The sequence below is a fragment of the Alexandromys fortis genome, unplaced genomic scaffold (genome assembly GCF_014885135.2).
Source record: "Alexandromys fortis isolate MF-2015 unplaced genomic scaffold, M_Fortis_MF-2015_v1.1 scaffold_18, whole genome shotgun sequence".
Lineage (NCBI taxonomy): Eukaryota > Metazoa > Chordata > Mammalia > Rodentia > Cricetidae > Alexandromys > Alexandromys fortis.
The window spans coordinates 15,211,467-15,225,234 of record NW_026067897.1 but is presented as its reverse complement, the minus strand read 5'-3'; the positions used below and the strand labels follow the sequence as shown (position 1 = coordinate 15,225,234).

At 47.2% G+C, this 13,768-nt stretch overlaps 1 protein-coding gene across 6 annotated transcripts in view; it reads right to left on the bottom strand.

Moving 5' to 3' along the window:
* Positions 1 to 13,768, bottom strand: part of Ptpn3 (protein tyrosine phosphatase non-receptor type 3) — a 142,914-nt gene that overhangs the window by 32,796 nt on the left and 96,350 nt on the right. For all 6 annotated transcript variants that reach the window (XM_050165068.1, XM_050165091.1, XM_050165082.1 and 3 more), the window contains 5 exons: positions 13,303 to 13,391; positions 9,341 to 9,404; positions 7,949 to 8,121; positions 3,736 to 3,870; positions 430 to 606 (listed from right to left, as the gene is read on the bottom strand). In XM_050165068.1, the coding sequence (XP_050021025.1) occupies positions 430 to 606; positions 3,736 to 3,870; positions 7,949 to 8,121; positions 9,341 to 9,404; positions 13,303 to 13,391 (638 nt within the window). The remainder of the gene's footprint in view (positions 1 to 429; positions 607 to 3,735; positions 3,871 to 7,948; positions 8,122 to 9,340; positions 9,405 to 13,302; positions 13,392 to 13,768) is intronic.

Genomic DNA, 13,768 nt, shown 5'->3' with positions numbered 1-13,768 from the left:
ATTGCTTGTTCCAAATACGCAGATATGATAGAGTTTCTTACTAAAGGTGAGGAATTCAGAGAAGAGACTGTGCCAGACACCTGGGTGGGGGAGGGGAGCAAATGTGATTGGGTCTAACTGTTGAACAGCTCTAACAATCAAGGTAAAAAGGGAGCTGTTACTGAATAACTAACTAAAAGACTCAAACCTGCCTTTCAGAACAGACATACTTTTTCCTGGCCTTGATCAATGCGGGAAAATACGTCACTTTCGAAAGGGATGGTGGATGTAAAGTGGAGATAGTGTCACGTGACCGTTCAGACAAGTGTTTGGATTTACATTCCCGGCTGCACGCACCAGCGCCCGCCTCTTTTCAAGGGGCACTCAGGCCTGCGCAAACTCCTCACCGGCCCAAAGCAGACCCGAAGACAGCAAATACGTGTTCCTTACTCTCGGTGTGGGCTGTGGTTCTGGGATACTTCGGAATCACTGTCTTTAGGGGACAGGGATCCCTTGTAGGTATAGAACACATCTTCGGTTTCCGTGATGTAGGTCATCTCATTGGCGAGGTTGTCCGCGGAAGAATGGCGAGGCTTTCGGATTTCGTGCCGGAGCCGAGGACTTCTCCTGCAAATGGGAGAAGCGCAGAGCCCAAGTGCTGAGAGCGGTTCCCACACAGAGGCTTGACCCAAGGGCAGCTGTGTGACCCTGTGACCTGGTCTTTCCGTGGACGCCCTGACGGGTGCTTAGAAAGCCAGACCCAGAGCTGGGTGTGGTGGTACACACCCAGAGCTCCAGCACTAGGGAGGATTGAGTGTTAAGGGGCAGTCGGGAATTAATGAGACCTTGTCTCAAAAATAACCAAAACAAATGTCAGAGCCAGTGAGGTCATTCTTACTCCAGTAGAATCCATCCAGGGCAACACAGGTCTCTGACACATTTGTGTAAGTGATATGGCCGTCTCAGTTAGAAATAGGCAGAAATAAGCCTTCTGGTCAGTGAGCACTGATTAAGGATGAGCTATGAAGGCTCAAGCCATCTTGAACTTTTCTCATCAATCCAACAATGCACACTGACAGGTTTGGAAAGCAAAGTGTGTTTGTGATGCTATGAATACCATTGGTTAATAAATAATTGCTTTGAGTGGACCTATAGCAGGGCAGAACAGAACTAGTGTGTGTGGGGGGGACTAAACTGAATGCTGGGAGAAAGGGCACAGTCAGAGAGAAGCCATGTAGCCCCATGGAGACAGACACTGGGACTTTACCCAGTCAGCCACAGCCACGTGATGATACACAGATTACTAGAAATGGGTTAAGATATAAGTGTTAGCCAATAAGAAGCTAGAGCTAATGGGCCAAGCAGTGTTTTAAATACCATAGTTTCTGTGTGATTATTTCGGGTCTGAGCTGCCAGGAGGCCAGGAAACAAACAAGCATCCTCTTACAACATGTTTATTATTCCTCAATGAATTTCCTTTGGTCCAAGACGTAAAAATGACTTTAGAACTTGTGTGCATGAGTGGTGTCTGTGTGGTTTTGTGTGCTCATGCATGTGCATGTACAGGTCAGAGGTTGTTATCGAGTGACTTCTTCTGTCACTTTCTACCTTATTTTTTGAGGCAGGGTCTCTCATTGAACTTGGTGCTCATCAGCCCAGCTAGGCTGGCTGGCCAGCCCCTGGGTTCCTCCCATCTCTGCCTCCCAGAGGTTACAAGCATCTATGTCCATGCCTTGCCTTTTGATGAGAATGCTAACACCTGAACTCAGTTCTCCTGTTGGCACTTCCCACAGCCATCTCTACAGACCAGAGACGCCTGGTTTTTCTTTAATGTTCTCTGTATTCAGCACCTGGAATGTGATGGCATCAGAACGCTACCCGGTTCTCCATTATCAGCCATAGTCAGGTGACCTTTGATAAGTCCCATCTCCTCTGGGTCTCAGCTGTACTCACTCCTGAGAGTGACCCAGAAGAGACAGCGTTCATGGAACATTTGGGACTGCGCCTGGGTGCCAGGCCCCATATCTCCTGTGCATTTCCAGCTTCCCTTTGTCAGCTATTTCTCTCTGGGATTCTCAGAGACTTGCAATCCCCCTGCTCCTGCACAGTCAATAACGTGCGTCCATTGTGGAAGCAAGATGGCTCTTGTGACTCCTGGGAGAAGGATCTTTAATTAGCAGCGAGAGATCCAACCTTGCTCTTCTCCTCAATCTCACCTGGGGCTCTCTCTGGCTCCTTGACAATTTCCACATAGATTAAGCTGGTGCTTTACAGCACACGTCATGATTGTCATCACCACCGCCCAGGACACATGGCTCCCGGTGGAGGGTCCTTTCCTGGCAGGGCTCATGTCCCTTCAGTGCACAGATCCCAGCTAGGAAACGTTCAGGTTCCAGCAAGCCACACTGCTAATCCTATGGAGCCAGGGTATAATTATTCCTTGCTTCAACTCCCCTGTTGATGGTGCTTGGCCTTTTAGGAGACATTATCAAAAGTGGCTGATATCTTTGTGGACCACTAAAATAACTAATAGAAGATTCCGCATGACCCTTTTCTGAAATAATAAAACACTCATGCATTATTCCATTTGTAGGAAACTTAGACCCCTGAGGGTTTCTTTTCTCTTTTCATCCTTTATCCTTTTAAGTTCTTTATCATGAACTTCTTAGAGCTTAAAGCATTTAAGATGCTACCACAGGCTATGATTCTAAGGTGGACATTACAGCAGGCCTCAAGTTCCAAATGTTATTTTTTATTTATTTTGCAGGGTTGTAGAATAAAACCAGAGCTTACACATGCTATGTAAGTATACTTCACCACTGAGCTATGCCCTCAGGCCCCGCCCCAATTTATTAGTAGTAGTAGTATTATTGATATTTATTACCGTTGTTCAAGGCAGGGTTTCTCCACGTAGCCCTGTTTGTCCTGGAACTCACTCTGTAGACCAGGCTGGCCTCGAACTCAGAGATCTGCCTGCCTCTGCCTCTGGAGTGCTGGGATTAAAGGTGTGCACCACCACCATCCAGCGATTTATGATTTTTTTTTTAACAGAAGCACTTCGGGAGTGTAGTTAGATAGGAGGGATAGTGTCTGATATTCTAGCACATCAGGGTGACTGTGGTGCTCAATAAACCGCTGAGTATTTCAGAACAGCCAGCAGAAAGGATGTATGTATGTAAAATTGGGCCCATTTATTTACTTATTTGTCTGTCTATCTATCTATCTATCTATCTATCTATCTACCTACCTACCTACCTACCTACCTACCTACCTACCTACCTACCCACCATTCGAGATTGGGTCCGAGCTGGCCTTGAACTCTTGATCCTCTTGCCTCAGGCTCCTGAACGTTAAGCTTACAAGTATTTATTACCACGCCCAGCTACTAGAAGGGATTTTAATAGATTTTAAAAAAATCTTTAAGAAACTTTTAAGTTTAAAAAAAAAACTAAAAAAAAAGCTATTTGTCTGGTAGATATGACAATAAAGTTGACTTGAATACTACACGTGTATTGGAATATCAAAATGATTCCCCAAAATAGGTGAATTTATTATTATTATTGTAAGGCCACTTTAGCATTTTTCAGTATGAGAAGGGTCTGTCTGCCTTGGCATCAGGAGACTGGCTCCTTCTGCAACATGGGAACGCACATGGGAAGTCTGATTGTAGGCAATCCCTGTTGAAGGGTTTAAAGCTGACATTGTATCTTCAGAGAGGGTATCTGCAGCTGGCACACAGCGTAAACGAAAACATACCAGTTGGGGGTGATGGGTGGAGACCGAGAAGGCAGGCTCTTGGTTTCTAGCCGTTCCACTGATAAGGACCTCCTCATGGTTGGGTTCCACACCATCCCTCCGATCACCTTTTTGCAGTATTGGTTATTTAGAGACCTGAAAAACCAGATGCAGCATTACTTTGCACACTGACACGTCCAACAAGAAAGCAAGCACAGCATCCATGAAATACAGTCTGCCAAAGCACCTTCTCTGAAGGCACTGGCTGACTTAGCACCCAGTGACACCAGCCCTGGTCATACCAGCTAGGTTACGAGGAGTGGAGGCAGTCGGTTTCCAGAGTGCCCTTATAAAAACTTTTAAAGGTTATTTTATGTGGGTGTGGGCACACTCATGGGTGGGTGTGCTGTGGTGTACTTGTGGGTGTCAGCAAACAACTCGCAGGAGCAGTTTTCTCTTTCCACCGTGGTGGGTCCGGGGATGGAACTCAGGTTATCAGGCAGTAAGTGCCTTTACCTATTGAACCATCCCGCTGGCCCCAGACTTCCAAAGACTTCCTTTCTTGTTCTGGCTTTTTCTTTAGGTTATATCTGGTCTTTTGGTGAAAATGCTTCCGCGTCTCCACTACTTTAAATAGTTAAGCTGCTTCTAGACTATAGCCAAGGCTACCAGGTTAGAAGGAGTGCCAGAATAGCACAGACCAGCGCAGCTCCAATAACTTCAATGGATCTACCTCACCCGCCTCCCACTGGCGTGAACAAAAGCATCGTCATCCCTCCAGATGCTCCCGGGCCCCCTGGCCGGCAGATGCAGGGACCATCAATCACTAGGAAATCTTTGACAGAGAAGCCAAGGACGTACTTAGAATGGTTTCAGGTCATATTCTCTGAATATGTTATCTGAAGGATATTTCTGAATTTTATTTATAGTTTGAAAACCGAATTCCTGAGGAATAGATTGCCTTAGGAAACCGTTGGAAGTCTGGTTCTGGCATTTCCAACTTTACCCCATGCTCTAATGTCTTAAATATTTCGTATATTTCCTTATGGCCTAAAACCAACGGACTGACAAAAGCAAAAGAACAAAGAAATCCAGCAAGTCCAGATACCAGTTTATAATAATGAATGCCACTGTCATGCCATCCAAGTGCTAACTGCAGCATCACTAGGAGACCCTTTCCCCTGAGGTCGGGGCTATCAGAAGTCATGTGACCGCTGATTAAGGATGTAAGATTAAGCCGGGCGGTGGTGGCGCACGCCTTTAATCCCAGCACTCGGGAGGCAGAAGCAGGCGGATCTCTGAGTTCGAGACCAACCTGGTCTACAAGAGCTAGTTCCAGGACAGGCTCCAAAACCATAGAGAAACCCTGTCTCAAAAAACCAAAAAAAAAGGATGTAAGATTAAAACAAGGGAAGCAGGCAGCGTGACTCCAGGGTTTAACGTGGCAGATCCCTGAAGCAGGTGTCACGAGTTATTAATAGAAACTTGAAACCATTCCACGGTCTCCGGAAAATAACGATCAAACTCCCCTTTCACGGAACCTGTCAGAGGGTCCAACACACAACTATACAGATGTACTCTAGAGCTAGGTGGGACCGTGGTTTCCTCGTCTGTGAAATGAAAGGAAATGACGAGGGCTGGCCAGACGGTTCCGTGGGTCACAGTGCTTGCCACCAAGCCTGATGACTCAAATGGCACCCCTGAGACCCACAGGGTAGAAGAACTGGCTCCTAGAAGCTGTCCTTGGACCTCCACATGTGTACTGTGGTGTGCATGTGTTTCCCCCGACTCCACCCCTACACATAAATAAGTAAATGTAAAAAAGAAAAAAAAAGTCAAAATTAACAGTATACTGAAAGATGATACCAGTAAGAAACTAATGACTTGTACCCCAAACTGTTTTCCATGCTTCCAATGACCCTCAAACCAGCTGCAAGCAGCCGGTTGTCACAAAATCCCTGCCCATTAGAGCAGGACTAATGGAGCAGAAGAGTCACTGGTAAACCCTTCCTGAATTCCTAACTCACAAATCTTGAGATAACAGACTACGGCTGCTGTTAGCACCAAAACATGGGTTTCCATGTCACAGAAGACGATCAGAACCCAGCACCCCGTGCAGGCTGAAGAGGGAAAGAAGTCTGCAGATGATGAAACGGAGGCAGCAAACTAAAACTCAAGTGAGACATGGAGGATCTGAACTCACTCAGTGTTGGTTAAGAACCCTTCGGTCCCTTCTATGCCACCTCCAACCTGCCTGGAAAATCAGGTCTAGCCAATCTGGCTTTTGTTTGCTTGCTTGGTTTTTCAAGGCAGGGTTTCTCTGCGTATCCCCGGCTGCCCTGGAACTCACTCTGTAGACCAAGCTGGCCTCAAACTCAGAGATTCACCTGCCTCTGCCTCCTGAGTGCTGGGATTGAAGGCGTGCGCCACTGTTGTCTGATGAGGTCTAGTCAATTCTTATTTGGAAGAAAACTGCTTCCTTTTAAGGACCACATAAGCAGCAATATTATAACATCTTGGTGGAGGTAACACAAGCAACACACCGACAACAGGGAGCCCCCCACAAACTCCAAGTCATCTCACTGCAATTCTGCAACGGGACTGTAGTGAGATCACTACCTACACGGTCACTCTGCAGCAAGGAAGCTGTGCCAGGAGAGTTAACCAGTGCACTTATGCCTTAGCCCAATTTTAGTTTGATGCTTAAGCGGTCAAAAACCAATGTTTTGTTTTTTCAACCTGAACTTCTTGACTGTGCAAATCTGTCTGTCAGTCTGACCTGCTGCAGCACCTGAGTTTGACTCCCAGACTCTCACGGACACGGGGACGCTAATCTGCTAATCGCTGCTTCGGCTGCACAGCCTAGGTTCCTGAGGCTCACGGTGAGGGAATGCCAGGCCTGGAGTGTTCAGATTTACTTCCGCCAGGGAAGTCCCCAGGATGGCATGACCCAGGGAGTGCCTAACAAAGAGGCACAGCCCCACCGTCTGCAGCTATCTGGGCTGTCAATGCTGGCGTGGGGAAACTGTAGCAGGTGGGGCTATTGCTGGTGGCTGAGCTCACTGCACTTGGGTTCTTCTCTCATCCAATGCCTCTGGCTGCCTAGAGGACCACCATGCAGGAAGAGGATTCGGTTTCCATGGTTTCCATGTAGCATCCTGGGTATGAGGCACTTCTATAGGTACCTCAACAACATTATTCTTATGGTCTACTCACTAGCAGACTATTGAATGCATATAAGTACTAAACAGAAGTATAAGGACTAAACACTTTAAAAATAGGTTTGCTCTTGGTTCATAAGAAATAATACCACCCCTACCAGAGGCCATTTACCACTGGCTAAATCATTATGTTATCTAATATGTAATTGGAAAGCCCCCAGAACATTCTTCTCTAATTTCACATTAAATAATAGCTCATACTTGAGCCTTGTTTAGGAAAAGCCACGTTCACGACAATCAATCACAATTCTGAAAAACCAGTAAATGACTTAGAAAATTCTAACAACATGACAAACAATTTCTGTCGCCTCCTATACAAAGCTGTCTTAGAATAAACAAAACAAACATAAGCCCCAGTCGCTTTATGTAAAGACTCAATATATATTATTTTGAAAATTATAATGTACATGACATATATGTGTAAATTAATTTTACCGTTCTTATCATTAAATATTTTGAATATCATTCCTGTAGGTAGCATTTAACTCAGGTTCAGCGCAAGAATTAAATGTAATTAAGTATGTTCCTTTTATAAACACTAGGTAATTGTCAATGACAATTGTTATTTTGTAGCTATTATTGGTAATATAGTCCGCAGTCTCCAGACTCTGGAAACCTCTATTCATTTTTATGGGGTGCCTATGAACTAATGTTGTGTGGGAGGGGTTGCCTTAGAGGCCTCCGGCTGTGAAAAGCCCAATACGCTGGCACCAGGATGACACTCGGTGTCCTTTAATTGGGAAGGGATGAGGGCAACTGCAACTCTAGCTGCCTGAGAACTCAGCCGACAGCAGGGTGGAGGGGGCAAAAAACTAACGCCGGGAAAAGGAGATGCACCCGAGCATAAAAGGGCACAGCTTCCCCTGGAGACGCTCAGCTGTCACTCAGGGATCTAAAGTCTGGGGTCCAGCCTCAGAGCTGCCTCTCTGCCCAAGGATGTCCACGCCCCGGGGGCAAGCATCACACATTAACATCTCGGGTTAGCATGGACGGTTCTCCTCAAATATACTCACTTTTTGGGGTTCCTGGAGCCTAGAGTCCAGTACTGGGACAGAACACTCTTTTCCTGAGGTAGTAACTTCTTTGCCTGAAAGAACGAATGGTGCTCCACGCAGGATTTCCACAAGTTTTTGCAAGATCGGTAATTTAGCATGTTGAAGGCCACGATATGTTCCCTGGATTCAGCCTGTGAGGAAGAGCAGCGGAGATTTCACGGCAAAGGTACAGGAGGACCAAAATGTGCCAAGCTTGCAAACCCGCACGGCTGAAGATGTAACAAAGGGAGGGAACAGGCTTCAGACACCCCCGACACCCCAGCGTCCCGTGAGTATTAGAGCAGGAGTGTCTCTACGGGTGTGACCCGAATCCATGCCTCCTCACCATGTGCGGTCCTTCACAGACACCCTTGTTCCAAACCTGCTTCTAGTTCAAGAGGAAGCTTACTTGGCCCTACCATCTGATAAACTTGGGAACTCCGCCCCGAGCATCTCTTTCCTGAAGAAATACTCTTCCACCAAGCAGGTAGCAGAGACATTAGAAGCCCGGGGATTCTCTATTCCAGTGCTCACAGATAAGTAATCCCACCCCTGGCTTTGCCTTCAGTCTACCTGCATTTGGGTTTTCCGATTCCACATGCATTTTGGTGCTTCACTGACCCTCCTTGCTCTAGGGGTGGGAGTCGGGGGAGTCAGGCAACCGAGGTATTTGGTGCTTTGAGCTCTAGGGATCCCGTTTCTAAGGCCCCATTCACTGCGTGGGGTCAGTCTAAGGGCATATCATCTCTGAAAGGTTGGGAAATGGACGCAGTGACAGCCAGCGACAACTATGCAGCATAACAAGACAGGGTGTGGTGTGGAAAGGGCAGGCGCCTCAGTTCAAATTCCAGCTCCTTCACTCCGAGGCTGTGGGAGCTCTGGCTTTCTTACTGAGTGTACTTCTGCCGTGGCTAAGCAAACAAACAGGGTTGTCTAGGATCCTGCCGACTCCTCTTGTGAGACCCAGGCACAAGCTATCGTCCATGGAACACTTAAGAAAGGAACTGGCTGTGTGGATGCTTCCTGCTTTGCATCCCTGGGCTCTGCTAGGCGCTCAGGCTGAGCTCTTTTGTCTAATCCAAACGGCTCCCTGAGAAGTGGACACTACGTGAACATCTAGAAGTAAGGTAATATGGGCTAGAGGCGGTGCCAGGGGAAAAGCCAGGATCTAAACCTAGAGTATCTCACTCTAAAGCCAGTTCGTTCTCCAACCAGAGGCGAACTGACTCACGGAGAGGACCACAGAGTCTGATGACCTATGGCCACAGCCTTTCCTTCCTAAGACACAGAAAGCCATGCCTGAGGGACTAGAGGAAGCCTTGACGAGGCAGCAAACACAGCAAGCACACCGCAAGCGTGGGCAGAACTCACCTGTTTTTGCCGCTGGTGTATGAAGAACTTTTTTCTTTTGAAAGAAATTTTGAGTATGTTCACCCTGTAAAAGGCCAGGCAAAACAAAAGCACACATAACACAAAAAGTAAAACAAAATGCAAATCAAACAAAGACATCGGGGCTCAGCTGGGGTATAGCTGACCCCTCTTCTGCATGGGTCCTCTATTTCATGATCTGATGACCGCAGGCTGCTGGGAGTGTGCCTCAGCTGAACTCAAGGAGCGGACCAAGCTGGATCTCCATGGGGCCTCTGGATTGCGAGGCAGCTTTTAAATAACCAAGAGCGCGGGCCATGCGCACTCTTTGCTGTAAGTCTCTCTGTGGCGCTGCAGCCCTGCAGGAGCTGGTGCCTACGTGGGGGCAGTGTGGAGCAGAGGGAGGACAGACCTGGGTTGTACCCCAGCTCTGTTACTTAACAGCCACGTGTGAAAGAATTTCGTCACCATGTGCATGATACAGAATGAAAGCTACCAAGCAGTAAGTATTTTCACATCGCAGGGCACCGCCACGGGCTTTATAAACACTGCCTCTATCGGGTCTTGCGACAGCCACGAACGGTATTTATCCAGAAGAGGAAGCTGAGGTGCAGAGATGTCACTGCCTGGAGCCAGGCTCTGAGCTTGGGGATCAGACTCCAGAGCCTATGATTTTGGACCCTAGGGTATCTGCTGAGTGGTAACCATCACAGCCTTTCTCACCGTGGTCCTATGATAATTTAGACATAGTAAGCATGCCATGTTCTTAGATGATTCTTAATATACCACAGGCTCTCAGTGATGGTACTTTTCATTAAAACTGGTGAATGAGATCAGAGTGTGGGGGGGGGCACGGGACAACAGTCTACCTAGGGTGTTCTTCCTCAAGTACTGTCTACCTTATTCTTTGAGAGAGGATCTCTCATTTGACCTGGAGCTCACCAACTACATGAGGCTAGGCTGGCTTACACGACCTCAGAGATTACCCTCTCTGACCCCTTAGTGTTGGAATTACAAATATGCACCAGCATTCTCAGTACATTAAAGAAATTAACTAGTACTCTTAAATAGATTGTACTCACTACAAGTCACTATAAATCCACAGTGTTTTGGGAAGTGAGGAACTCTATTATTCTCTAGGATCATATCAAGACCTTGATAAGAACATTCTAGAACAGAGAGCTTGAGTAAGTAAAGCGAGTTTATTTATGTGACATTTCCCCCAGTGGATCAGGAACACACACATAGCACACTTGCATTATATATTAAAAACGAACACCAAGTTTATGTAACCTGCTGGTGGATACTCCTATTTGACTAGTGAATTTTCAGAGTGACTGCAGGCTAGTCATGTAAGGACCAGAAGGCTCTTAGAGCCAGTTCTTCTGAGGCATCCATCATGGTGCGCGTTACACCCTGAGGTGGGCAGGTCTCCTCCATACAGTTTGTGTTGAGGGGCACACACAGGAACTGCTATTTCACAGGGGTCTGGAGAACAAACTCATTCATTTTGGAGGAGTCCCTAGCCTTGTCTTGCTGGGCACAGACTGCTTGTGTGCCAATGGCTTCAGATGGGGGTTCCCTGCTAGGCCTCCTGGGTCAGAGTGTTCTGCTTCAACGCTTACAACTCCCTCACTGGCCGTTCTCCACGGGAGCGAATCTGAAGAATGCAGATGTGATTTCCAGGCTGAAGGCCCTACAGTGGGCTCCCTACTGCCCTCGGTCACAGGGAAAGATGCAATGTACCGAGTGTCTGGATGGGCTAGGTCCTGTGCCAGGTCCCAGGGACAGAAAGAACAAGACAGTGGGTACTGCAGTCTTAACATTTAATCTAGTGAAGGAGACAGGTATCAAATGGTGCACACAGCCATCTCCCTTTGATCGCTGCATCGTGAGAATGTAGTTCTCATTAGAACACCGAGGACTAAGTCTCCACTGCAGTGTCCTGTGAGGCTCTTGGTGTCCAGGTCACTCTCCAGCGGCCGGCTATGGCACACCATGCTCTAGCCTAATCCACCATCTACGTCACCCTGACCGCTCTGTTCTCCCTTGTTTCTGGTGATATGCTCACTCTGTACCTTCTTCCTAGAACGGATCCCTGCAGTCAAAGCCTACCCTCTTTGGAGTCACTCTTGGAGGCTCTGGGCTCTTCCGTACTGTGAGCCGACTCTGCTCCCCTTGCTGTTTCTATCCATTATTTTGTCACAGGTTAACTAACTGAAACAGCACTGGCCACAGAGACAGGCTTTGACAGGAGCCGATTTGAAGTCGAAGAGTCACCAAGAATTTCCGAGAGAGCATCTGAAGGACGGGAGGGGTGCCAAGAGTCCCTGTCCATCCTGACTCAAAGGCTTCTGTTTACAGGCTTGCTTTCGGAAGCTCTCCACTTCCTTATGGGATCCAAATCTACCTTTAAATGTGATGTCCAGACCCAGCGTAAGGAACTTTCGTACATCCAGCCACAGATGAGGCGAGACTCAGGTAGCTTCTGGCCTATGGCACTGGGGGACTGAAGACACTTAAAGAGAGAATCAGGACCGTGCTTCTCTGACTGGTCCTTTGCTCTGAGGCCAGAGAACTCAGCAGGCTATGCCCCAGCTAGCCCAGCCTATTGACAGTGAGGGGCTCGAGAGATCTTATCGCCTGTCCCACTGACTCCACCGCAAAACCAAACAAGATAATGGCGTAGTTTTGTCGAAAATTAAATGCATTTAAAAGAAATCGTAAAACCAATGTCTTTAAGTGTGTAGCCTGCACTTCCCCACAAATACAACGTTTAGTGGTAGAATAAGACAGGTCTTGGGTGACAAACTGGACGGGAATTTCAACTGCCCCGCTATTAGCAGCGCGAGTCTGACAGTCCTTACAAACTTCCTTGTCCTTCCTACAGCTTTCTCTGCTAAGAAACCAGGACTAAGAATGGCTTACTCAATGTTTAAGTGGGATAAATAAAACACATAGTAACAAGACTTGGATACGACAACATTCAATAATATGACAGCTGCGATCACAGTTAATACCCCTATAATTTTATTTATAGGTTTTTCCCCCACTGTCATAAGTGTCTGTGATGAACACCTTTGACTCTGTGAAGTTCTAGGCAGTCAAACAGAGGAACGGGTATAAACCTAAACATATCTGGCAGGCCACAACTCTGCCACCCGAATCTCCTTTCCTCTGAGTTTCCGTGTGGCCACTTTACCGTACGCTATACTCTCCTATCCCACGGCCTGCCGCACCCACTCTCCTCCTCCCGCCCCACCCCTGCCCAACACACGTTTGTGCTGTCCTTTATAAAAGTGCACTACAGTCAACTCAAACTCACGTTGAAAATCAATTCCTTTCTCCCTTTCTCCACCTCTGCTCTGGTTTTCTACGGTTTCAATTGCCTGGAGTCCACCACAATTTGAAAGTACTACTGGCCTTGACTCTTTCAAGAGAGAGAGGCCATACACACATAATTCTCATTACAGTATACTGTGATAACTGCTTGATTTTATTATGCATTGTTTGAAATCTTTTAGTGGACTTAATTCATAGATTAAACTTTACCACAGCTGTGTAAGCAGTGGGGGGGGGGACCCCACACACATATAAGGCTTGTATTACCTGCAGGCTCGTGACTGTCAGAATCTAGGTCTGATTCCACACACAAACAAGGGAGTGGAAAGATTGCTCAACTCCAAGACCTGCCTGTGCCATTTATCCACCAACCACCCCTACCACAGGACGACTGGCAGAGGGAAGTTAATGAAAACCAAAGTTTACTTTCCCAAGTGCCAAATCCGGATCAAGTTTCATTTGATTTCAGTTTGAGTTCAGAGTTTACAACTTGGGTGGGGTGGGGTGGGGTGGGGGAGCTAGACTTCTTCAGAGATCAAAAGTTTTAAGATTAGATCCAGCATCGCTTTTACTCGGCATATTTTTAAGGCATGACTCAGACAACCCCAAGCGTTTGCACTCACCAAGGGTAGAAACTCGTACAAATGTATTTTCGGTACACTGCAATGCCCGCAGAAGCAATCCCGATCATTAGATCTAAACTGTGCAGATCCTGGGGTGGGGGGAGGGAAGGAAGGAAGAGTCCAGGTTCACAGTGTGTTACAGCCACGCTCATCCTCTGCTAACTTTAAAGCACCCACGCTTTTATAAATAGTAGCATGCATCCACTCAAGAGGGGGAAAGGCCACTGAACACGGGAAAAAGCTCACGTAGCAGCCACTTAAGAGCCACGCACTTGGCACCCAGTTCTTCTAAAGTGAACTCACATATACGCATACACATTCACACACACGCACACACACACACACACACACACACGCGCGCGCGCGCGCGCACAGAGCATATCATGATACCTCGTTTAGGAAGTTACCAGGCAAGAATATTCACTCCACAGAACCAAATATAAAAACACTCTTTCATTTTCAACCA